This window comes from Phoxinus phoxinus (assembly GCF_949152265.1).
Source record: "Phoxinus phoxinus genome assembly, chromosome: 14".
Classification (NCBI taxonomy): domain Eukaryota; kingdom Metazoa; phylum Chordata; class Actinopteri; order Cypriniformes; family Leuciscidae; genus Phoxinus; species Phoxinus phoxinus.
In genome coordinates, this window is record NC_136889.1 from 17770649 (window position 1) to 17797623 (window position 26975).

The 26975-nt window shown below is 38.3% G+C and overlaps 1 protein-coding gene across 1 annotated transcript; it reads right to left on the reverse strand.

The window, feature by feature from the left end:
- Positions 1-2070: 2070 nt before the first annotated feature.
- On the reverse strand, positions 2071-25982 carry rrp12 (ribosomal RNA processing 12 homolog). The gene is made up of 34 exons (XM_079635202.1): positions 25715-25982; positions 25211-25428; positions 25035-25118; positions 24846-24922; positions 24653-24758; positions 22267-22383; positions 21923-22061; positions 19048-19175; positions 18868-18966; positions 18639-18730; positions 18447-18558; positions 18253-18353; positions 18060-18174; positions 14048-14190; positions 13815-13936; positions 13629-13693; positions 9084-9246; positions 8782-8936; positions 7477-7538; positions 7197-7290; positions 6940-7098; positions 6759-6839; positions 6403-6508; positions 5857-5964; positions 5517-5674; positions 5313-5401; positions 5044-5202; positions 4164-4333; positions 3948-4061; positions 3814-3857; positions 3641-3716; positions 2674-2741; positions 2510-2592; positions 2071-2425 (listed from the first exon to the last, which is right to left on the reverse strand). Exons 1-34 carry the CDS (start codon positions 25851-25853, stop codon positions 2326-2328), a joined length of 3846 nt encoding a protein of 1281 aa, XP_079491328.1. The 5' UTR covers positions 25854-25982; the 3' UTR covers positions 2071-2325.
- Between the last annotated feature and the right edge of the window lie 993 nt (positions 25983-26975).

A 26975-nucleotide genomic window follows, 5' to 3' on the forward strand; every position in this document is an offset into this window, starting at 1 on the left:
AACTGGAATGAGAAACTGGGAACTGCATGGTTTAGCTTTATTTTTCTGACTCCCTTTATTTCCACACATAACTTACAGTTCACCTCATTCCGCTCTGTAAGGAATTAATACTCAACAGGAGCTTGATTCACATCATGTAACGTGACATGATTCATATGGTCTGATGACTGCAGCTCCTTTGGCTGGGTGCACCGAACACTCATGAGAAACATCAATGTGTTGACAGTGGCCACAAAACGTGGAGCCCTGTGGCAGCACTGGGGATGTTCCCATTACAGGCACTGACAGCCACACATTGTGACTAATATCCCTCTGCCTGCTGTGCTGTGCTGTGACAGCATTTTGTACCAAATGACTGAGACTCATTCAGTGACCACACTTAAACCTGCACCTGTAAAATACAGTCTATATTCCCCATATCAGATTCAATCTTAAAAAGTATGAATGGAAATTATTTTAGCTTGCATCTGAATGAATTTACACAAACGTAGCCTACTCCAACGCTGCTAGCCTCCCCATAGCCTTGACGTCTCCCCTTCTTGTTAAGTGAAACAGTGCCCTCTCTTGGCCAGTATCACTGCAGCACATCACAATTCTCCGACATTTTAATATAAAAAATGGCAAACTGGCTTTAATTCGTTGCGATGATATACGGAGTAACTACCTTAAAGACGTCAAAGTGTCATTGTACAAATTATTTTTGACTGAAAGTTAAAAAAAATGGGGTATGTGAAAAAAACCTTGCATCACAATAAGTTGGTTGTCAAAACATTATTTTTATTAAGTTTACTGACAATTTTAAAATGTTTAGCTGCATGATTACAATTACTGGCAGCTACTAATTATTATTGCTTGACATCTTGATGCAATATCGATTCATTTTGATAATTATAAGTTACAGTAGCATGTTAAAAAATATACCTTATCAATATCAATCCGTGAGAGTTGGCAATTGGCATTATGAAATATGAAATGTTTCAATCAAAATTATGTTGACATACTACGTCATATAATTATGAGCGAAAAGGTCCAAATTGATATAGCCAGCTAGTCATAATTAGGCCTATACATTTATAAGATAAAGTCATTTAGCCTATGAACTAAAAAAAGTTAAAATTATTTACTAAATCGTAAAAGATAACATGCATCCATATGCCATACATTGTGAATGTCAATATAGAAGCAAAACTATGAAAGCCCATTTCTTTCAAAAAGGTAAACAAATAAAAATAATTATTTGATAAATTATAGTTTGTTAATGTCGGCTTTATGATTATCATTTTATCAAAAAATTCTAAATTATGAGATACCAGGTCATAATTATGACAGTCAAAATGTCACAATTGCAATCATGCCAAATTGTAACTTTTTGCCATAATTATGATTACATTTGTCAATGTCCACTTTTATGTCATGATCTCAATGTTGTTGGGTTTTTGTATGTAGCAGAATGGGCTTCCATAGTTTTGGTCTGTTGGTGTGCATTCACAATGCATAAAAAAACCTTGATAGTCTTTTGTCATGCATTGTCAATGAAAGACGGCTCTCAAAACCAGCTGTAGAGGCTAAAGCCAGCAGACGCCACCATAAACATGAGCCTGTATCACTCTACTCTCACTGGGACCATCAGGGAAAATCCAGTCAAGCTTATTGGAGTAAGAGGACACGTCTGACCTCTAGCAGACCTCATTCACTCTCTCACAGCTGGGATCTACGTTAACACCACCAATATCCTCTGCAGAAAAACTGTGGTACACAATATCCATCACTGTAACATTTGTGAGATTTAAGACTTTGAAGGGCACTTGGGAACTACTTTATTAAACTTTTTTTTAAATTTAAGAAAACACCATTGTTTTACAATGGAAACATTATATTAATAATGTAAAGGCAGAAAGCATAAGGCAGTATGGGATTGTTAAAAAAAAAAAAACTGAAAAAAAAATGATTGATGTCATTTTCTTGATGTGTATTGATTAGAACATCTCAAATGTTAAAAAGTACAAAGCATAAAATGAATAATGGAAAAGCAGAAAAACTACCATTTGTAAAGAAAAATATTCACTCCATACTATTTTCTGAACATTTTATTTTCTGTCCAACATAGCAAGTACATAAATACATAAGGCAATCGCTATTATCATCATACTGCTATTTTCTCATATTCCAACTACAGCAAACATCAACTAGGACCTCTTGAAATTATCATTAAAAGAGACTTCCACAGGAAGTTCACAAAAGCATTTGCACATGTCTCCAGCTTTTAATTTGATCATGCCATGTAAAATGAGGCCAGATCTAGGAAGACTACAACAGGAACACATTTTAGGCTTTCCTCTTCTTCAGTATCTTTGTTCCAGAGAGCGCTCCTTTCTTGGCCCCTCTGACCATGCCTTTGAACTGGCCTTGGAGTTTGGCCTTTTTCCTGTTAAAGTTAAGTCAGGTTTGATCAGCTGCATCACTGGTATATTTAAAGAGAAAGCGTGCAAGGACAGAATCGGTCACTTACCTGCGATTGAGCTTGGACTTCTTCAGAGGAACGTAGGCATACGGGTCACACTTGCCTTCCTTCTTAATATCCCCTTTTCCCTTCTGCAATGAACAGAAAGGTTAAGCAATATCCTTCAAATGTTCATTTTATATGTTGTCTATTATATATCTACGGTTTCTCACCTTAGATTTATACTCTGTCCCAAACTCTGGTCTTGCACCCAGAGGCCTGTGGATTCCAATGCCACCAGCTGAGAAGTTCAACAATACATAGAAATTTTAATGTTCAGAAACATTATAGAATTCATTTGTTGTAATATTTATCATTACATTATAATAAAATGTTACAGTTTACTTGTGTTTTGGCAGTAATTAACGCAAAAGAATAAATGTACCATGGTATTAAGGTTTTTTTTAGACATGGAACCACAGTCATTTATTTGTTTATTTAACAAGTACCATGGTAATTCCACTATATTCTTTGAAGTACCTTGGATTGTAATGGTATGAATACAGTAAATATTCAGTTGAATGACACAAGTAACACATTTTAAAGTCCCAAAAATATGTATAATCAGGGGTTCGGTAGATCTGAAACTTGTCAGTGTATGTAATTTTGCACATCCTCTAAGGCCCGTTCACACCAAGGACAAGTATTATAATGATAAAGATAATCATTCTAAAAAGAATAGCAGTTCACACACACAATACCGATTCATTGGAATCACTTGCACAACTATTTTTTTCCAGCTGATGAATGAGAAAAACATTGACAGTCAATCAGAATCCATCCCGATTTAAAAAGCTAAAGCATTTAAAGTGGCAGACGACAAAACTACAGCGCTACTTATAAATTCACAATTGCACAATGATAAGTTATGATTTTAATATATTGTGCAGCCTTAGAAAACGGTTACTAATAATACGGTTCTTGGATTCTTATCCGTGGAATGCGCCACTTCCGGTATTTTGCCGGTTACTCGACACAGGACAATTGCATCCAAAGATTTTTTTTTTTAATAAAGTACTCAAATTGAATCAAGGAATCATAACAGCCCTAGTTATCATACATTCGTTTGGAACCTTTACACTATAGCACAGTCCTTTTTTTAAAAACGAGACAAAATGATCATGAATTATGTTGTCCTACCTAAATATTTCATCGCAGGTTTAACATCCATGTCCTCATCTAGATCGTCATGCATTTGCCTCTTAGGATTCTTCCTCTGTTCAACAAAGAAAAATTAACATCACACACAACAAAACCTTTTCGTACATTTCTCAATTCTGATTATGAAGAAAGTGAAAACCATAAACACCCACAGTTTTGATTCCCGCCTCTTCGAGGACATCATCCATTTCAGCATCTGGAGGGATATATGCATATTAACATACAGTGGTTTATTACAATAATAAAGGCGAGTCAATGAACTTCAGCAAAAATTATAATGTCCCACCTTTAGCTTTGTCATCAAAATCATCATCCTCTTCTTTGATGATCAATCGACCATCGGATGTCATCTTGAATCCATGCTCAGCTCTGTTAGCCTTCTTTAGGTTAGGGTTGGTGGCTAAATAAAAAATGAGCGATATACACCAGATATATTAATGTATATGATGAATTTAATTTGATCATGACTGAATCTAACTGAACATATGGAAAGATCTCTTACCCAGAACTCTCTGCGCTGCTTTTGGATCGAGGAAGTTGAGTGGTTCGTCAGACACACCTTCCTTTAACCAGGCCAGGCCCTTCTTTTTCATTGGCTTCTTCAGCCCCTTCTTGGGCTTCTCGTCATCATCCGAGTCAGCAGAATCAGTATCAGCCAGAATGTCCTCAATACTGCAAGGAGATAACGGACATTAATTCGGAAACTTGTGAAAGCGGCGTTTTAGTTTCAAAATGCAACCGTCCACACTAGTGTTTTCCAAAAGTTGCTCATCCACACTGAAACATCTGAAAAAGCTTAAATCGCCTTACTGCACATATGAAAAAAACTTGAGATAGGACAGAGAGAGCAGTCAAAGTTCTTACACTATTCTTCTGGCATAATCACTGTATTAGTAAAATAATCCAACAATCACTGTTGAGCACAGGTCGCACTCAAAATGTTATGTTTTGTCACAGGACAGCAATTGAGAGTACATTTTGTGTCATCTTTGCAGGAATGCAATATGAAGATTCTAAAAAAGGAACATTCATCTTTAGCAACACTGAAAGTAAATAGCAGGCACAACAATGCCGGTATAAACAGATATCATGGGTACAATATGCATCACATGACTCAGCATGCATCATCGTTTTCAAATACCCGTTTCCACGGTCCACACTACAACGCGAAAACAGTCTCAGTGTAAACGGAAGGTCAAAATGGAGAGAAAAAGATGCGTTTTTAAACGCGGTTTTAGTGTGGACAAGGCCAAATAAAAACAAAACATCTACTCTATCAAGCACTTCCTGTCCAGCACTGTCAGCTAAGCCCCAAAATATTTCCAGATGGACACCACATAAAACAGCCACATTACTCAATCATGAAGCAAAAAAATCTGTACCTCTCTCCTTTCACTTTAGGTGATTCGTCCTCAGTGTCTGAGTCGTCCCCTTCTGTCTTGACCACGAGTTTGCGTCTCTTATTTCTGGCCTCCGTTTTACGGATATTCACTAGGACCTTGTGTTGCTCGGCCGGCAACATGCTTTTGACCAGCTCAAATCTGAACACATATTACATTACAATCATACAAAGTTTATAGAATAAAAGAAAAACCATATAAAGAAAGAAAGGACTGAGTGGTTATGTTTGGTGGTTAGCCGCAAAGCTTACCCAAATTTCCTAATCAATCTGGTGTAAATGCTCTTAAGTTTCCCCCTAAAGTGTCTCCGCATATCATTCATATTGTTGATGCCTTCCATCTGCAAAATGATAGAGAAAAAGGGGAAAGGAATCAATAACATGGTCATTTTATCAGACACTTCTCAGACATGTTCAAATATGAACTTGAAAACACACTCTCTCTTCCTCACTTACAATAACATTAACATGGCTGGCTAAAATCTTGACATCTAGAGAAAACAAGAGAACTTTTAGGAAGCCAAGTGAGGCCTTGACAATGTCTCGTGTCCTGCTGGCAAGCAGAAGACAGACATTTTGTAGCAGCAGCTCCAACGAGGACACGTCGATGGAATCTGCAGATAAAGACCAGAAAATATTTCCACATTTATTTTTGCTTTACAATCAAACAATGATTACAAACATTTAATGATTCTTTACAATCATTAATATCACTACATTTCACTTTTTCTGCAGATAGTGCAGTAGTGATTCCCAACAAAACAACAGAATGAGAATAAGTAGTGGTCACTCTCACCTTTGTAATGGAACACCAGCCTGGTTAAGGCAAGAACCGTGCAGGTGATCATCGTTACAGAGCCAGTAAGTCCAATGTACACATGGTCTAAATACTCCTTTATGGCATCTGACAACACATTATGATAGATCATTATTTCAGCTCTTCTTTTTTATTTTTATTAGACAATATTGAAACTGAAAATTTGTACAAAGAGGGATCATACAACATATTCCAAACAAAACTGACGAGGATAAAACACACAAAAAAAGCTAAAGGCTTATTTACATTGTGGTCCTCTGTTTTCAAAATGTAAGAACAGATCATATATGGAGAGAAATCACCATCAAGTTCAGCATCTCACTCTACATCACTTTTAAATGAATGATAAAAAGCCATTTTTTTAACTTCCTTTCTAAAAATGCTTTAAACTTTTATCTGCTTTATACAGCAAAGTAAATTATTCCAGGTTATAGCACTAGTACATAGAAAGGAATTTCTAGTGTGAGTGAATTTCTATACATTTCAGTAATGAAAAAAAATATATATATTAGATTTTATCTTCACCTTTTGGGTCCCCAGAAAACCGCAAAAATGCATGGCCAATCTCAACCAGAAGAGAGTAGGCGTTTTTGCGGGCACCGATAGACATTTCCTTTGTGCAAAGAATTACCTAAAAACACAAAAATCCCAATATTATAGCTTTTATAAAGAGTAACACTCTGATTTAAGACTTTGCAGTTAATGCACATTTAAATACGGAGTAAAATTAATTAACAGCATGCACTTACTATAGGATTAGGGTTTAGTTTTGGGTTAGATGCATGTAATTATGGTTAATTTACAGTTATGCTACTGTTATGGTAAGTACATGTAACAAGGACACTAAAAGTGTTACCGACTGAGCTCCATGCCAGACGTACCTCAGGAAGCAGAGCAGTAATAAAATCACGGTGCTCTTCATTGATCTGCTTCACTATGTGAATCAGACACTTGAGTCTAGGCTGAAAAATGTAAAAAATAAAATAAAATAAAAAACACGTATTATTCCATTGCACATTCTCAGTGTAAATGTGATAATTGGGGGTTTTTCATGGCCCTCACCCGTTTGGCAGATGAGACCGCAGACTTCAGGCTGCCCAGCAACATTGCCTTCAGCTGCTCGAGATTCACCAGAACAAAATCCTTACTAGATGTTTTCTCTCCTCCACACATCTCCTCCAGCACTCTGTAGGCTTTTTTCTGGATGCTAGCATCCTTGCACTATAAACAGACATGTACAGAGACAAACATTACATGAAGTACACTCATAATGCAAAGAGTGAAAACATGGTTTAAAATGGTAATAGGAAGATTCTCACCTCCACCAAAGGTTTAATCAATTCAAATGTCTGAGTCATAGATGGTTCATCCACAAATGGAGCCATTGCAACAATCAGGTCGATAACTGCAAGCCTACAAAATATGAGCCACTTATTTTCCAATGCCAGATGTAAAGCTATTCCATGAAACTCAACACGCTTTTTAGGATGATACTCATACATGTGGTTTCAAAAGATGCATTATTCAGGTTTCCATCTAGGTCTCTGCCTTTTTACATGCATCTCATAGAAGGACGGTAAATGTGTGGAGCTGAATTACCGTGTGAAGTTTTCCTCACTGTTGAGTCTCTCCGAGGCTTTGTGCAGGAATGTGCACACCATCTAAATCAAAAGGAAAAAAAAATATTTAACACTGACAACAAGAGCAAACTTGCAATGATGTAATTTTACATTTATGCATTTGGCAGACACTTTAATCCATTGCATTCGAGGTACACATTTGATCAGTTCTTGCTTTTCCTGTGAATCAAACCCATGATATTGGCGTTGCTAATGGCATGCTCTACTGTTTAAGCTACAGAAGGCCAGAATGTATTTCTTGCTTTAGGGGTGGGCGATCCTCCCAAAATTTCATATCACGATCTTAAAACAAACAATCATGATCGCGATCTTCCCAATTTTAAGATGTACTGTTGAGAATATCCAGACTGGAACAAGCCTATGGATTGATCCATTTGCACAATTTAAAACACAGTATTGCATATTCCATCAAAATAGTAATTAAACTAGTGGTCGACCGATATTGGTTTTTGAAGGGCGATATGCCGATATCTTAAAAGAGCAGACTTGCCAAAATAATATGGAAGTAAATTAAATAAATCTTTAAATTAAACCGACTTGCTTTAGATTGTCATATTACAGTATTTTTCACAAATAAAGAAATTGTTTGGAAAAAAATTGAATAAAAAGGAAGTAAACACTTTAATCAAGTAATCTGGTAAATTTGTGCGCACTGGGAATCATATTTGAAAAAAAAATAAAATAGACACGGTAACACTAATTTTACATAGAGCAGGCTTATGACAGTGGACAACTAAATATAGCGCAGCATAGTTTCAAATCAAAGTTTGTTGATCTCTCATCCTTTAATAACCTATGCAAAAGATTTGGCCTACCTAATTCCCACTTTTTTCGTTTCTTTCAAGTCAGGTACTTTGTCAAAAACTATCCCCTCACTTTCTGAATCGCCCCCCTGAATCTCCATTGGAATATGTAATAGGTGCAAGCAATCACCAACAGATCTCATTCATATGTTGTGCCCTAAATTATTTGATTACTGGACTAAAATATTAAAAATTGAGGGACACCTTTGCCATAGATCTTGATAGAAATCCACTTCAGGACATTTTTGGGATGACCGTTGAGGTTAACCTTTCAGTAACGGTTCAAAAGGCTCTAGCCTTTGCTACTTTACTAGCGACACGTCTCATACTTTTGAAGTGGAAACATGCCTCAGCCCCTTCTTTTGATACATGGCTGAAAGAAGTGTTCACTTGCATTAAATTGGAAAAAATCAGACAGTCACAGACAGTGACTTATTTGTAAATATGGTAGATGAATTTACCGTCTGGTCTGTGATGTTGAGGTAAACTCTGATTGTCTCAAGGACAGCCATCCTAGCAGATGCCATCTCTCCTGGTTTAGGCTGCTGACTATAGACATTAAACAGGATGGGAAGGAAATTCTTGGAAAAGCGAACTAATTCAGCCTTCTCTTCCTCTGCAGATTTAAATACACAATCATAAATCTCAATGAGCAGTCATCAGTGAAAATGAAACCAAAGCAATGAACAGAAAACAAGAGCTGTTCAGATTTTGAGACTAATGTTTTAATAGTCACAGCTGACTATTGATACTGTCAGCTGACCTGTCTCAGAGCTCTTGTTGATGAGAGTCCGCAAGGCCTGACAAATGCACAGGCGGAGGTCAGGGCGATCATTGAGGGCCATACCCAGAGACCGAGCAATGCCCTTAAATGATGCCAACAAATCGGTGGGTTTAGTGCAGAATCCAGGTAACATAGTCCAAATCTAGAAACACAAATACAATTAAATTATAACACTGGAAAAATAATTCAAACTGATAAAACCATTCATCCAGTTTTTTTGTATATACACATTTTCAGCATTCCAAATGTTTCTGTGTATGTATTAGCTGGAGAAAACAAGGTATATTTTTTGTGAAAGTTGTCGGTTTCCAAGGTTTACCTGTAAGATGGGGTGGGAAATATGACCAAAATCTTATTTCTTGATCATGATATGTCAAGTCAAATTTATTTGTGTGACGCTTTTCACAACAAACAAAGCAGAAAAATTTGTGCTGGGCAGTATGAAAAAAAAAATCTATATCACTGTATTTTTCAAAATTATACCAGTTGCACTGTATATGACGGTATTTCTTCTTTTTTTTTTCAAGCATGACTGGGTGTTAACCACATTTTCTACTGATTGAGAGAGGAAAAACTGCAGTAGATTGACTTATAATACCCTATTTTACAGTCATGAGAGAATATTGTAGAAAAATCCACACTAATATTAATACAGGTTTGCAAGGCTGTTTACAAAGCGTTGCCAGCAGGAAGGCGCTTTAGGAGCGTCAGAAATAGAGGTTTCCCCGGTAACGGCTGTACACAAAACAGCGCAGCAGAAAGATAAAGAAAGATTCAATTGAAAATATAGCTGCAAGCAGCAATCACCGGGGCCAAGCGCAAGCAAGACGACAAGACATGCCAAAGTGGCTGGGAGTGTGAGACCAACTGCAGCAAGGAGCAATTGAAGACATTTAAAGATGAATTTTGGCAAAATAGTTGAAAAATCACATACATTTACTAAAAATATGAGTATCACTTTTGACCAATAGGTGGCGCAATTACGAAACTGATGTGATGTGGTCAGAGTGAAGTGACAATGACACATACAAAGTTTGGTGTCAATCTGTCAAGGCATTGCAGATATAAAGCCTGAATAGTCATTTTGGCATCATGCCTCAACTTTGCTCCTGCGGTATACGAAAACGGTTTTGTCTATCGACACGAAATCCATAACTTTTACTTGGCACGGTCTGGAGATGACACGATCCGATTTTGGTAAAAATCGGACGTTCGGTCTAGGAGGAGTTCGAAAAAGTAGGTTTTAAAAGAAAATAAAGATGGCGGACAGGAAGTTTGACCGACTATGGCAAAATTGGTATTTATGTTTTCAGCATAACCCAAGGAATATATTGAGATCAGTGTCATTACTATATGCCAATTCATTCAAAAGTTATTAGCATTTTTGGAAATTTCATTATAACTTTTGACCAAAAGGTGGCGCTGTCTCATAATCTTTTGAGTACCTTTAGGGCCTTGTACTGATGACCCATACTGAGTTTCGTAACGATACGTTCATGCGTTCATAAAATACAGCATTTTAGCATATAATTAAAAATGGCCGACAGCCAAAATGGCCGATATGGGAAAATTGGATATCAGTCAACTCAGTATGACGCCCTGAATCTAACGAGACCACTTTTGTGATTTTTGGACAAACCGTTCAGAAGTTATAAGCAAAAACATAAATTCTTCATATCTCCGGACCAGTAGGTGGCGCTGCGCCGAAACGCAGCATGTAGCCTCAGGTCATGCTTGTGATGACATGTACCAAATTTGGTCTGAATCCGATAAATCATTGTGGAATTACAGCCTTACGTCTGTTTTTGCGAGGGCTACGTAAAATTTATTTGCGCGGTATTTGAGAACGGTTATTCTAATCAACTTGATTTCCATAACTTTTTGTCGTCATGGTATGGAGATGATCTGGTTCAATTTTCGTGAAATTCGGAGCAACGGCCTAGGAGGAGTTCGAAAAAGTAGGTTTTTCGGAAAATTCAAAATGGCGGGAAAACTATTATGACGGAAAATGACGTCATAGGGTGCAGTCGAATCGTCGTGAGCTCAGGAATCAGAGGAAAAAAGAATTTTGTTGATAGGCCTTACGGTTTAAAAGTTATTAGCATACAATTTCTGAAACTTTGGACAGGTGGTGGCGCTAGAGGGAATGAGTTAGAAACACCAAAATTGGTGTATTTGATGATGGGACTGTCCTCTATCAGAATGTCAAACCAAAACAACTTTCCCGCATACGCTTCTATGGGCTGCCATAGACGCCCAGTCGGAAGAAAAAGAAGAATAAGAACGGGAACAGATACAATAGGTGCCCGCACCTTCAGTGCTTGGCCCCTAATAACATCGAAACTTTTCTAAAGACCGTCAGTTCACTTCAGATACATTCATATAAAAACAACCGCGCTGCGTTTTGACTTTGAAACCTGCAGTGCTCATGTTTATTCAACGATGTCAACATTGTGAACCAATGTATGAGAAACCATCCATCTTCACCATCACGCTTAGTAACACATACAGCTGTGCCCTCACCACAGTGCAACAGTGAAAAGCAACCCTCTCAAACACTGTCACGCCGCGTTCCGATCGTTGTTAAAGCGTCATACACCGGTATTGCGGTATATTAAAAATTAATATCATAACAAAAATAAACACACGGTATTCAGTATGAACCGGTATACCGCCCAGTACTAAGAAAAATACTACATCAATTTAATAATAATAAAAAAAAAAAAAACACTACATAATCTTCCCTGCAAATTATTCTTATTACAGCTACAAAAGGTTCAGTTAAAGGGGTGGTTCAGGATTTTGGACATCGGACCTCATTTTCAAGTTAGCCTGGTTGTTATTCATCAGTGGAGACAGTTTTCAAAAAAAATCATCCAGTCCTTCCAGTTGCATAGTTTGCCGATGCTAGGCTAGCGCGAGTCAACGGTATCTGTGCTAGCCTGCCATTAAAAGCAGTTTTACCCACTCCAAAGTACACCAAAAGCAAATAAATTATAACGCCAGACTGGCGATGTAAATGTCTATTGAGAGAATAATGTTAGAAATCAAAGTACCGGTCCGGTACTCTTACATCTCAATGATCGCATTACATTTACAGGAACTAGTTTCTCAGCAGCGGCGGAATTTTACTTTGCTCCGGTTAGTAGTACTGCGCCGAAAAGTAAACACAGAACAGAAGCGCGCGCACTACAGACGGGACGTCTAGCTAGCTAGTAGTAGCCTTGAACAACGATATTGAAAAACATTCGATTATAAACTAAGGAATTGGCAACATGGTGATTCGTTGTGCATTTCGAAATTGTAAAAATAAACCAAATAGATGGTCGTGCAAAAAGTTTCCACAAATTTCCATTGAGAGATCCAGAAAGGAACCAACTGTGGCTTCTTTATGCTGGCTTGGACAACGAGACACCGGCAGAGACTATTAAAGTTGCGAATTTGTAGTGATTATTTTAGACCAGACGACTTTGAAAAACCCCATAATCGAAACGTTCATAAGTCACTGACAAGGAATGCAGTTCCAGCCGTCTTTCCATATGCACCAACAGCAGATGAACAGGTAATAACTTTTGTTAGGCTACTATAGCTATGCTATTAAGCTAGTCCCTTTTCATAACTTATAGAATGACAATGACAGCGTTAGTGGAGATAACGTTACAGTTCAATTTCTGCCCTTTTAGTATCTCTCGATTAGTTCTTCGTCTGTGTATTCCGGCTCATACATGTACGGTTCGTTGAATAAAACACATTCCTCGTCTCCAAAGTCTGAAACATTGGCATGGCTTTCAAACATGGCCATAGTCCTATGTTGATTTCTTAGTGAAATATAACGTTACTCTGCTTCTGTAGTGATGAGTGTCAGCGGCAGGTAAATACACTTGCGTCATGTGGAGACTCTCTCGGTTGCCTAGGTAACTTAATATCACTCCGCCGCTGCTGTAGACTGTGCTAATAAATACAGGGAACAAAGTGTAACTATTGCAATGCAATGAAAGGGTAGTTTGATTTCTAACATTATTCTCTCAACAGACATTTACATCGACAGTCTGCCGTTATAATTTATTTGCTTTTGGTGTACTTTGGAGTGGGTAAAACTGTTTTTAATGGCAGGCTAGCTTATACCGTTGACTCGCGCTAGCCTAGCATCGGCGAACTATGCAACTGGAAGGACTGGATGAAATTTTTTGAAAACTGTCTTCACTGATGAATAACAACCAGGCTAACTTGAAAATGAGGTCCGATGTCCAAAATCCTGAACCACCCCTTTAAGAGCAGCGAGCGATTTTCTTTTTTGTTGTTTAACATTCATGACATAGACAGCAGCATGTATATTAGGCTCCTGTCACTTGAACAACGAATGCACGGATCCAATATACTGACACGCATGCAATATTTTTCAGGTTTTCACATTCTTTTTAGACATGACATAAGATGCAAGTAAGAATAACCACCCCTTTAACTGCTTTTTCAGATATACATTGTGAATGGCAGATTACTCTGACCATAACTGTGTCAAAATACCTGCATCTGTAGAGTCTGATACACTTTTGCCATCAGTTTCTGTCCTGACTGCTCCAGTTCATCAGCTGATATAAACCAAAGAATGAGAAAATTAATGTTGATTGATAAGCATGTCCATTTAATACAGTAATACGGACGCTAAGCAACATTTGAATTACAATGTAAACCACAGTGTCCATTACAAACCTGTCTGTTTGAGTTTGCTTGCCAGAGGGAAAAAGTGTGATGTGAAGTAAGCCAGCTGAGTGTTCTTCACGTGATCCCTTATGACCGGGATTAGCCAGCTGCGCGGGAACTCAAGGTCATCACTGTAAACAAACAAATACACAACACATCATTCATCACATTAATAACTTAATTTTTCATTCAAAAGCACTCGGAATAATTTTTGACTGAGAAGCATCAGCAAAGTAACTCACTCTGTTCCAGTGATGAGGAGGGGCACAGCATTCAGGACCACCTCTGGACCCATGCTCTCCACCGCACTGCCCACAGCCAGATCCAGCTCCCCAGAGAAGGGGAAATGAGGGGTGGCCCGCAGGTCACTGAGAGACTGCAGACTCTGAAGATCACACACAGATAATATACGGCTCAAATGTATTATTCTCATTCTATCATTCACCCTGCCTCCATTACATATCTTTCTCACACAAGTGTTTGATTACCACATTTGAGTGATCATTGGAAAATTTGTGATATATATATATATATATTCGGTTTATGTATACTGTATTCTATATACAATTAAACAGTGGTTTACTGAACAAATTGTGTCTTTGTCTTTAAATGAATTCGGTTAGAATTAAAAGTTTCTTAAAGGTCCCATGGCATGGTTTATTTTATTATTTTATAATGTTTCCTGGGGTGCCCTTATAATGTTAGGGTGTATTCACACCTGCCTTGTTTGGTTCGATTGAATCGAACTCTAGTTCGTTTCCCCCCTTGGTGCGGACCTTTTGGGCAGGTGTGAATACAGCAATCGAACTCGGGTGCGGACCAAACAATCGAACCGAGACCCAGCTGAAGAGGTGGTCTCGGTACGGTTCCAAACGAACTCTGGTACGGTTCGTTTACGATGTGAACATGAACCGACCCAATATCGGCCCAATATCAATATCGACCCAATATTGTTCGTTCAAGTGCGAAAGAGAATTCCATTCCGGCGCGCTGTCTGGCCACAACTGTTGCGCGTCTTTCTGCGCGTCGTGTGTGCATCATTGGCACTGGCAGTGTTGTGCATGAACGCGTTCAATGAACGACGTTCATATTTTCGCCGAACGCTGAACTGAACGAATCACTTTTCATACAATGAACGTGAACGAGAGATTTTTCGAGAGAACTCATCTGATTTTTTGTACATAGCATAGCCTATTTGTTAGGATTTTAGTATCATAATGATTAGGCTAATAAATGCACGCACAATTATCCGTGAACTTGATTTAAACAAATGCCTTTCAACTTGTGTGTGCAAAATTTAGAATTAAATTAATGTGCAGAAATTTGTACAAATAGAGAGAATATGTAGGCCTACTATGTTGTAGCCATTAAAAAAGCGCGTTTCATATTTGTTAAAATATTATAATGTTATTTTTTCCCCATTTATGTTGATTTATGAAATGTGAACAGCACGACCGAGATAGGATGCGCGAAATGAGACATGGAGCGGGTCAGACATGATTTTGACCGTTGAAGTTGAAGTTGTTATAGAAAGCCTTTCTTTAAAGTGAATTTCGTTTTGTATAAATTGTATCTTAATTTTAATCAATTTTTCATCAACCAATTGCCTGTATTTAATGAATAGGCCGATGAAACAAATATAACGGAGGCGCCCGCGTGCTCACTTGCGCACGTGAACTAGAGCACATCCTAACTTAACGAAACTCAGTGTATGCCTCACACAGACATGACAAATACATCAAATACACAAAGCTTGAAATGACTTTAAACGAAATAATTCAAAACGAAAAAGGAAAAAGGCTAGGCTCTCTGATTAGCCTATGTAATCCATTATTAGGCTTATCCTATTTATGTGCATTTCTCTCTATAAGCGCGTTCACACGGAGATGGCGATCGTCGACTTCATCTTTGCAGCCGAGTCGACACTTTTAGAGAAAACACTTGTTTATTAATAAAAATCAATACACGCGTCACCGGATTTACAGATGCACGCACACATATTATTTCGAAATAACGAGATATTGTGTTGAAATAACATTATTATTAATAATAGCCTACATCTTTGTTAAAAGAATCTAACAAATGAACGTGAACTTAGTTCATTTAACAAAAATACTATATATATATATTTCTCTACTTGATAATCCTTGTCCAATGAATGGACGACCTTAGCACACGTGTGGTTTTGTTTACACATTTTGGTTCACTTGCAAAAAGAGCAGTGTGAAAGCGAACCGTACCAAACAAAAAAAACAAAACAAATTATTTGGTCTGGACCAAAGCAAGTGAACTATCGGACTTTCCTGGTCTGAATACACCCTTAGTATATTTTTTAGTTCAAAAATTTTCATAATTTAGAAATAAAAGTAATTTTTCCTAGCCTGATTTTAGCCTCTGATTTGAATGCTCTGTTTGAAGGGGCGTGTCTGCTGTGAGACCTCAGTGTAAACGCCCACTGTGATTGGCTGACATGCTTGCATATGAAATGGTCAGCATTACATCTGGAACTCTCTCGAAAACTTTTACTTTTACAGCTATTATCAATTTTTACTAGCTATCAAGATTAACGAATCGTGAGAAGTTTTTAAAGTATTTAGATCTATTCCCTTCACATAAAAGGTTGCAGTGATGAGCATTGAGCAGATAACAGTCTAATGATCGCGTGAATGAAGATCTTATCATTGCAACGCAGTTTCTGCACTCTCACTAAAGCTTTCACCAATGCAAACATGAGGTAAATACAGTAAGAGCTTCGTTGTGCAGTGCAACAGCGTCATTGATTTCATAACGAGTTATGGCAAGTGTCCAGATAAACTCACGCTGTGTGATTGACAGCTTGGGCGATTGGAAAGGGATTGATTAAAATATATACAAGCGATCACAGAACACAGTTTAAATAAGATTATTTTCATCCTACTAAGAGAAACGATGTGAAATTTATATTTTAGTCACTGGCTTGATTTACCGATGCATAAACATAGGGCTGGGCGATATGGCCAAAAAAATATTATCACGATAATTGTTTTATATCAGTCGATATCGATAATTATCACGATAAATGTCAAATCTTTATTTCTTTCAAGTTTAAAGGCAGATTTTTGCTCCCAAGTAAAAGTTGTAGAATCCAGAGTGTTAATTGTGGTTTTAAACTACTCTTTATTGTCAAAACATATCATGACAAACACTTGCCAAACAGGTGAACATTTCACAAATCTGAGGTAGAACATTCAAACATTTGTCCTTAACAAAATAAACATCTTTATTGGAAAATTACTTTTTTAGTTTCTGCATCTGCTAATGGGGGATATTGTTTCAAGTCTTGAAACAGGTTTGTGTCTGACTTTGATGGCACGCATCTTCAGCAGTTTCCAGTGCAGGCTGCAATATTATTACATGTTTTGTCTCAAAACGCATTTCTGACAGTGAGTTGACAGTAGTATTAGCTTGAGTTAGGATGCAGATTTACTATGTTAAATTTATGTTCATTAACAAAAACAGTAACATCTGTTAAAAAAATGTAACGACCTCATTTTTATTTGGTAAGATGTAATATTCTGACTGTTTGCGTTTTATTAAAATTAACCATTGGTCATCCAGTATCATGCATTTAGATCATGATAACCACAGATAAAACCAGACATAGCCTATACTATATCACCTCACTATCATGGCAAAATGTAACGTTATGGTTTCTATGGTATTTGTATGAAAAACAGTAGCCTAAATTCATTATTAAAAACTGTAATTATATTGCAATTATAGTCCTTTAATACATTGTCTACATTAATAATATAATACAATTCAATATGTATATCCCACGTCATGGTGCAGTTAATATTACTAGGCTAACGTTACAGTAAATCCGTGGTAAATGATGGGAATTTGTAGATAGAAAAGCCTTCTGACTGTATTGTTGCGCACAGTGTTTCTCCTGTTTGTCAGTGCAGTTTCATCTGCCTTTAAACTGGTTTAAATCACGGATACATTTGTGTTCTTTGCTGAATTCAAGCGCTTCTCACTGGATCTCGTGACTGAGACCGATCAGAGTAAACGCATCTGCACGATCTGCTCTAGTGAGCTGCGCTGCCATTTGGACTTTGAGCCGAGCGGATAAATGGTCTGTGTGGTGTGCGGTTCAAAACTCTTGATATCGTTTTATCGAGAAAAAATTAGATCGCGATAATTATCGTTATCGTTTTATCGCCCAGCCCTAATGTATATATTTTTTTTCCTCTCTCTCTCTCTCCAAGATACCTTTATCATTAAAGGATGAGCCTGTTTTCCTGCAGCTCGGTAGAAGCAGCCCAGGATCTGCATCACAAACGGCCAAGAGGCATGAAAACGATAGGACAACCCTTCCTCCACAATCCTGAAAAAGACAAGAGGTCAGATTTTAGAAAGACCAGGCTCTAGAAAAGGACATGACATCAGGACAGATGGGGCTTACTGAAACATCTTTAGGATACACGCTCCATTTCCAGCTGATGTGTTTTTTAGAACAGGTTCAATCTCTTCCATTCGCGCAGCTACACACTCATTTATCAGAGTCTGGAGGGAGAGAAAAAAATATAAAAACACTAAGTAAAAATTCACTTCTGAGGAATAACTGATTACGCTGCTTATAGACAACATGTGGCAAACCTTCAGAGTCTGTGTTGCAGCAGAGACGACTTGCGTGTGCGAGGATAGAAGACACGACATGGTGACCGAGAAGAGGCGAGGAAGATGACCGAGACTCAAAGAGCTCTGTAAACTAGAGCCCAAAGATAATGGAATGAGAAAGATTCCTCACCAAGCTAGCAAACAAAACACTCAGTGCTGGAAAATGTCTACCTGGAGAGATGAACATGGGCTTTTTCCATTACAGCAATCCATGCTAGTAAAGGCTGCAGATCATTCTCACTAGGAACATAGTCATATAAAGCCTGGAAGGAAGGTGTTGATAGATATGTCAATCCACAGATTTGAAGATGATCAAATTAAAGGGCAAAAATCAGATCATGGAATCCAGCACAATATATTTTGTGTTCATATGCAGGAGTTTATTAATTATGACACTCACTGTGATGATCTGGGCATTGAGCTCGGCAGACATACTGGAAGGACTGGGTTTGTCGCTGAAAAGCTTGTGGAAAGACTGCATTGCATTTGCAGTCACCAGCTTCAAAGAATCAGAGGCAGGTGTTAAGAATGGAAATCAAATAAAAATGACAGAAATGTACGAGTTAAACTGCTCTCCCACCACATGGCTCAGGGTCATGACACGGAGAAGGGTCTCACAGCAAGACTTGACCGAATTCAGGGGGAATGCAGACAGCAGTTCCTTCAGCAGACCCAGCACATGGAGAGTGGTTGTGTCTTCTTTGTTGCCTTGAGTCGAATACAAAGACAATATATTCATCATTATAATTCAAATAAAAAAACGATATATTGACATTTTTAACTCCATTGGAATGTTACGACACTTGGTGACTTTTGTGGCAAGATCACTTTTGGCGCTTTTCCACTGCATGGTTCGGCTCGGTACGGTTCGATTCAGCGCGGAACGGTTCGGCTCGCTTTGCTTTTCCACTGCGTGGTACAACTTGACTCGGTACGGCACGGTTCGGTTCGCTTTAGCTCGGTTGCTTTTCCACTGCAGTTAGTACCGCTTCAAAGTGGGTGGGACTGATCGTTATTGTAGGTCCGGTGGTAGCCGTGTGCGGCTAAGAGCTGTGCTACTTCCGCTCCTCGGCAACCAACGAGAGGAACGTCTGCACCTCGTCCACTGACCACGATTCAGCCATTTCTTGTTTGTTTGTTTTTTACTTTTTTTGTCAAGTAAATACTCTAAAAACAGGTGCTACCGTGTTGGCTGTTGTCTGGCTATTTAAATCTAGCGGGTTTAGTGTCTCGTGTCGCAAATACAATGACGCTGAAGTGACGATTCTGTCTGACCAATCAGTGATCTGCAGTGTTTTCACGTCACATTTAGTATCGGTACGGTACGCTTGGAACCTCAACAGAGGTGGTACCATTTAAAGCGAGCCGAAGCGAGCCGTACCGTACCGTACCATGCAGTGGAAATGCGCCATAAGTGAGCCGTACCGTACCATGCAGTGGAAAAGCGCCAAAGCGTGCCGTGCCGTACCGAACCGTACCGTACCATGCAGTGGAAAAGCGCCATTTTATGGCACTATCTCTTCATTCACAATTCTATATTTTTTCATATCAACATTTAAACCATTCATACTGGTATTTGTTACCCCTCTGGTGGTCTTTGCTCATTTTTATGTTGTTTTGAACATTTACTACATTGGAATGTTATGAAAATTGGTGACAATCATTTTCACATCAAGACAGTATCCACGTTCAAACTGGTTATACCAGTATTATTCGCTGGTTGGATGCTAGGTGGTGCTATATGCAGGGGTGCAAACACATGTATGGTCAAAAAAGAGAGAGGTAATCGAAGCCCTCGTCCCGCGGCAAATATCTGGTATATATTACTGCTATTTCATGAAAACAATTTCACCTGATGATTTGAATAGCTCTTTTTGTAAAGAATTAATAATTCTAGGATGATTGGGGTAATTGTGTAGGGTAGGACTAGTGCATCTGCATAGAAACTAATAAACTAAATACAAATATGAATACAATAAAACACAAATACATGAGAAATAAAGCAGTGTTTTATGTTTTTCAGGTAAATTAACTGTATTAAGTATTAATACAGTTTATCTTTTGACAAAACGTGATTTTTCTCTTTCTCTTTTGTTGTTTGATTAACTTTGGTGACACAAACAGCTGCAGGTATATTGGGTGCTGTCCCTTTAATTCGAATGCACGTATACTGGTAATGACACGCATCCGTTTTGACTGCGTTTACGGGGAAACTCGTTGAGACGGACACTGGCTTATTTTTTCGTGCACATGTCTGTTCAAACACAAATAGATAAGATAGAAAAGGAAATTCGGTGTTCACGAACTTCACGTGCTGTCTGCGACTGCGTGGCTCTGTGCGCCGACAGACCATCTACATTTGGATGTGAAACATAATAGCCTATATATAGCCTGATACACCAAAGACAACGTCGGCAGTATTGACGGCAAAATAGGCTACAGAATATTTCGTTCTGTAGGCCTGACGGGCAATATTTGAAAATCGATAATTAGGCCTATTTTTTTAATTACAATTATATATGCATTTGTCAAAACCGAGAGACATTCAAGCATCAAAATGTAATTTATTAATATGTATTTGCACCTTCTATTTTGTCTGAAAACTTCCAACACTCTTGCGTGTCGCGTGAAAAATAGGCATCGGTTGCGGTTCTATTTCTAGCACACGGTTTCGGCGCGGCTCGAGAAGTGTGTGTCACACAGGCAGGGCCGGCGCTCCGTACACGCACTGCGCGTAGCAGGCATTGTGCTCTAACCAGTTAACATGAGAGCCGACATAAAAACGGACACTCCACGACACGCAGAGAGAAATGTGATGCAGTCAGATCCAGAGTGAGACAGAAACACTAGTGGTTCACGCTTGCGCACATACTGCTGGTTTGGCGCGCAGTGTTCTGATTCGCTTATTTCCTATTTACTTGTTGGTGGACGCAATCCAGAATTACTGTCGGTTAAATTATAATCAGACCCTCTCAACCCCCCCCCTTAAAAAAAACTCTTCGGACCTGCACGATTCACACAAGTCACCCAAACTGCCGTGAAAAAAGCGGGAGGCGCAGAAAAGCGCGCTGTTTGCACCCATGTATATGGGTATTTTCTGCGCCTATACACAAACCTTATGTAGTTTGATTCTAAATTTTGATTACTAACAACCTTGAAAAACTAAAGGAAATTAAATGTACACACTTAAAAGATGAGTTCAACCAAAATCAAAGGACATGTGCAGTGAGATGTTAGAGTAGAGTGCCATTGTGAAAAAAGAGGACCTCCATGTTTACTCTACTTGGGTCCTTCAAAGAAAGGCACTGTTTGTAATTTTCCTCATTTTATTAATATCTTATTTTTATTCATATTTAGTGATAGCCTCAGATTGAGTAGGTTTTGACCCGCTATGACAAGCAGGTATTATTGTTAGTTTTGAGCATTTCGACAGAAAGAACATGAGTTCAACAGACCTCCTGACTGCTCCAATTCTTTGCAGCAGAATTTGGCTGTGGTGACGGCTGCTGGGTGGTGGCTCGGGGCATTATCTGAGAACATGAAGTCGCTGTAGCGAAGGACGGAGCAAATGCCTTGCTGTGCTGCCTTTCGCACCTGCAGCACAAGGACATAATCATCGTTCAGAAACCTCAAACAGTCATAGTCTGTCACTCTGTGGCAGTACAGAAAAGAGTACATATATTGTGTATTACTATAACAACTAGCGGTGTATATGACTAAAATCTTACATGGCGTAAAAGGAATCTTATAACGACAGTAACACTCTAGCTCTGACTGGATGGGAATCAAACAGACAGACCTTTGGTTTAGGGTGCACTATGAAGGTCAGCATGCCGTGGTACACCTGTAGAGTTGATGGGTAACTCCACACTGACAGATCCTGTTTACGCAGCAAAGTCGCCAGACAGGATAAGATCTGCAAAGAATATAGAAACAAGCAACTTTAGTGTAACATAATAGGGGAGAAACAAAGCAGACTTTTTCCTCTCATCACAATGTCATTACATTGGTTACACCTCTGGTGGTCTTTGGTCATTTTAGATGAAAATATTACATTTAGATTTTTTACATTTTTAATTAATTGGAATGGTAAGAAACTTGCTGACTTTATTGGCACTTGCTACATGAACACAAACATATTGTGGACTTGATTACAAAAGGCTAAATCAGGGCTCCAAACAAAAAAATCAAGTAAGGAGCCATTGGCTCCTATAGGGGGAAAAAACAGGCGCCAAATAATTTTTTTAAGAGCCACATAACAATGCATTTACTTTTAGTCACCCTGTTGTGTGCATGTCTCTCCTCTTCTTACAGTTTCAGCATTTTCATCTTGTGAATGTTCTGGGAACTGAAGCTTATTTGGGAACTGAATGTCACTTCCGACTTATGAACTATATACAGTCCAAAAATTTTACTTTGCTTAGTTACTGTCCCCGTGTTTTCTCACAGTCTCTTTTTTGAAATGGTTAGTTCCTGTAATGAACTCCGTTTTCCCCGCTATTTCTTTGCCCGCTCTTGAACAAAAGTCACAAAAAAAAAATTGTGTCTCGTGATCATACCTCAGTAGGGCTGCACGATTTTGGCCAAAATTATTTGTTGATTTGTCACATAGGCTAATTATAACTGCTTTTTTACATTCATATTGTGCTACATCTCCTGCTAATGTGTATCAAAATAAAATGGGTCCTCTTATTCACCAAAATTCAGTGCTTCTCCAGAATAAATAAAAATAAATAATTTATTAATATTTTAAATTGTATTTATATTTTATATACATTGTATTTATAATAATTATTAGGATAGACTAGAGATATTATCTTCTGTTATTATTATTATTACCTATTATTACATGGCTTGGTTAAATTCTGATGTAGAATGCAGTATGTTATTTCTTGATAAGACACAGTTGCCATGAAAAACAGAGCGTTGTCATGGACACGGAAGCAATACAATCGTTTTTAAATCAATATTTTGTGTCAAATTATTGATTTATTTGGAAGGTAGCCATGTAAGAGGGATCCCGATGTCAGTTAATAAAATTCTGTAGTTGTTATTTGAAAGGTCTCTTGTTATTTGAAGTCTCTCGCGCGCAGACACCCTTATCGGTCTCTCTCGCGCACTATTGCTCGCGCACAGACATCGGTCTCTCTCGCGCACTATTGCTCGCGCACAGACACACGCCGTCTCATCTCGCCCAGTTCGCTTCGCTTTTGTCCAGTCCGGCAAAACATTCTAGTTTCTACATCTAGAAACTAAGCTGTGCGGTGCAGGGAACAACTCTGATTATTGGCTCGTCATGGAGTCAGCGCTAGATTGGCATTGCAAAAAAAAAAAAAACTTTCATATGGAGCGTTCTATGAACAGAATGACGCATTTAAAATATCGCATATTTTTTGTTAGCAGAGGTGTGTCATGCGTGCTGGTGATTGACAGAGATGAGGATTGCTTGAAGAAGTCCAATATTTTTCGCTTTGACATTTTTTTTTTGACGCGAAAGGTGACATTCGCTTTACCCGTTCATATTTTGGCGCTTTCACTCAGTTCACACAAAGCGTCTCATTTCATGACGTTAACAAAACAAATGAAGCGATAGGCTACTGGCTATAAAACATGCATGTATGATGCAGATTTTACAATCAAAGGGAGTAAATTTGTATTGTCGCCAATGGCGACCTTGGCAGAAATTTCACTCGCAAATAAATATATTTGGTCGCAAATGCGACCATTTTAGTCGCAGTTTGGAGCCCTGCTAAATGGTCTTAAAGTCACACTTGCGGCTGTCAGATGACCGCAAAGGAATATCATTTTTTGGGGTACAAACTACAAATCAGCCACGATTAAGTAGTCTTTGAGAATGTCTAGTCTGACTTCCATTGGATTTTAAAATCCTGCTCTGTTTTTAACTTAAACATTGTATTAATTTAAAATGTTTGTATTATTTTATATAGAAAGGGTGCATAATTTAGAGTTGAATATTGGCTAATATCATGAAACTCTTTAAACATAATAAATATTATTAAAACAAAATATAGTCCCTTCATTTCATTAAAAAAAAAAAAAAAAACTTATTGTGTAGGGTATATTTAGACTGCTGAGGATCACAAGCGTGACGTTAAAGAATACCATATGCTTACATTTATGGAGAATAAAAAAATTGGGGAACAAAAAAAAAAAAGTGTACAAACCCATCGCAGGCAGGACAAAGAGTCGGAATCAGATTGTTTTGACATCACATGCATGAAGGCTTTGGCTGTGTCCGAGAACTTTTTCTTAAGCACTGCAACTGGCATCCTTTAGAAGATAAGCAGAACATAAACTTATCAAGATCAGCAGGCCAAGGCAATCTAAATCACTACCGTATAAATTCACGCCGATCACCTTTTCATGACCAGGTTAAGGAGGTAGGCAACAGCTGCCAGTGCTTCGTTGCTATCTACAGCCTCAAGTGTTGTCATCTGCCGATTGAAAATGGAAAGACATTCATAGGTTGATCCACAGAAAGCATAAACACTTTTGAGCAAATATGTCATCATGAAACTAATTGATTTAATGGTGACTTTAATTTACCAAGGCTGCAAAGTACTCCGTCTCGGTCTCCTTTCCTCCTTGAGAGCGAATCACTTCAGTTACAGCCGCCAATACAGCACAGATCTGAAGAATAAAATGTGAATTAAACGAATATAATGATAATCTAGCAATTATGACAACAAATACAGCTCTCTGACCATAAACTGACAACAAACCTCTTTGTGTGCTGCAGAGCTCGACTCCCAGTAGCGCTGTACAACTCTAAAAGTAAGGTTGGAGCAGTCGGACAGTCCACTAAGAAAAGTCCCAGAGGTCTTCTCTGTGAGGGCTTGATCTTCCATGGGATCTCCTGCCACATCACCGGTTCTCTGCAAAGATCCTGACTGAAGCTCATTGTGGAGTTTCAAAGCATCTACTGTCAGATCACTTTTTTCTGTTTAAATAGAAAGAGGTTCGATGAATCTCACATTACATCAATCTAAACAATATTATGACACCCTCCCTAGCCATTAATACAATAAAAAAGTGCAGTCCTACTATCTGTCATAATACATATTACATATATTGTAATTATACAATATATTATGCTTTAAAGTAAATTGTAATAAAGGCGAAAACAAATCCGTCGTCTCTCTCTAAAAGTAAACAGGCATGATTTTTAACTTGTTTACAAAGTTCGATCAGCTACCCACGTGTTGTCACGCAGGCCAGAGTCTCACCTGAGGGACGGCTAAAATATCGGCTCTTCGCGGCTTCTCGATAGCGACTTGTCGCCGGATTGCTATCACTACTGTGACCTTTTTTCCACCGCCTTACTTTCTGGGCTGCTCCGGATTTAAGTTTTCCAGACTTCACCATTTTTGCAGATGGAAATCCTTACAGTGCTACAAGCACGTTGGTCTCTCCAATCTGCGTGTCGCGCGTGACATGCGTCATCATCATGCGTTGCGTTTTCTTCTTCTTCTTCTTTCTTGTTTTACTGCGGATGACATTCAGCTTATTGGTGCATTACCGCTTCCTTCTGCTCCGGAGTGTACCTCTCTTTACCAACTAACACAAACACATAATACTGTACATGTTGTTTTCATGTTTTATGGGGACTCTCCATAGACATAATTATTTTTTATACTGCACAAACTATAGCCTACTATACATATGCTGTCCCCGTACACTAACCCTACTCTTATACCTACCCATCAAAGAAAACTTTCTGCGTTTTAACATTTTCAGAAAACATCCCTGGGCTATAGGCTATGGTTTATAAGCTGGACAAGGATTTTGGATATTGCCATCTTTGTGGGGACATTTTGTCTAATAATGTAGGGTTTACCAGGACACAAACACACATAAACACACAGTACCGTGCTCACTCAGTAACCCATTTAACGTGAACTCCCCACTTACTGCTTATTCCTCATCATCTCTCTCTGCTTCGTATCTACAGCTCAAGATTATTTGCTCTGACTCCTGACATCTCTCACACAATCCTGTCTGGTGTTTTCCTATCATCTTAAGTGTTTAATTTAGTGTACAATGTCCCAACCTTAACCTTGTCATCACTTCTTCTCTCTGGCTCTTTTTTTAAGTTTATTGTATATCTTTAAATCCTTTAAGACCACTGTTCCTATTGAATTTCATGACTGTTTTATTATCATTCCTGCTCATGGACCACTATTTAAGATTAATTGTATGTTAAATCCATGACAACCTGAAAATGTTACAATCACTTTATTCTTTTCACCAAACAGTTGATGTACCGATTGACTTACATAGTATTTTTTTTCCCCTACTATGGAAGTCAATGGGGTACATCAACTGTCTGGTTCCCGGCATTCTTCAAAATATCTTCCTTTGTGTTCATACAGGTTTGAAACAACTTGAGGGTGAGTAAATTATGACAGAATTTTCATTTTTAAGTGAACTATCCCTTAAAGGTAAGAAAAAATGGATTCTTTGTCAGTGAGAAATATATCTTTATTG

What these genes read in the sequence shown, in the direction of transcription:
- rrp12 (XM_079635202.1), bottom strand. Translation starts at nt 25,853, where the DNA reads ATGGTGAAGTCTGGAAAACTTAAATCCGGAGCAGCCCAGAAAGTAAGG. An exon ending in CTCATCCTTTAATGATAAAG is followed by an intron (nt 14,191 to 18,059) that starts GTATCTTGGAGA and finishes TGTGATCTTCAG; the next exon opens with AGTCTGCAGTCTCTCAGTGA. An exon ending in TCAACATCACAGACCAGACG is followed by an intron (nt 7,539 to 8,781) that starts GTAAATTCATCT and finishes CTTTTGATTTAG; the next exon opens with ATGGTGTGCACATTCCTGCA.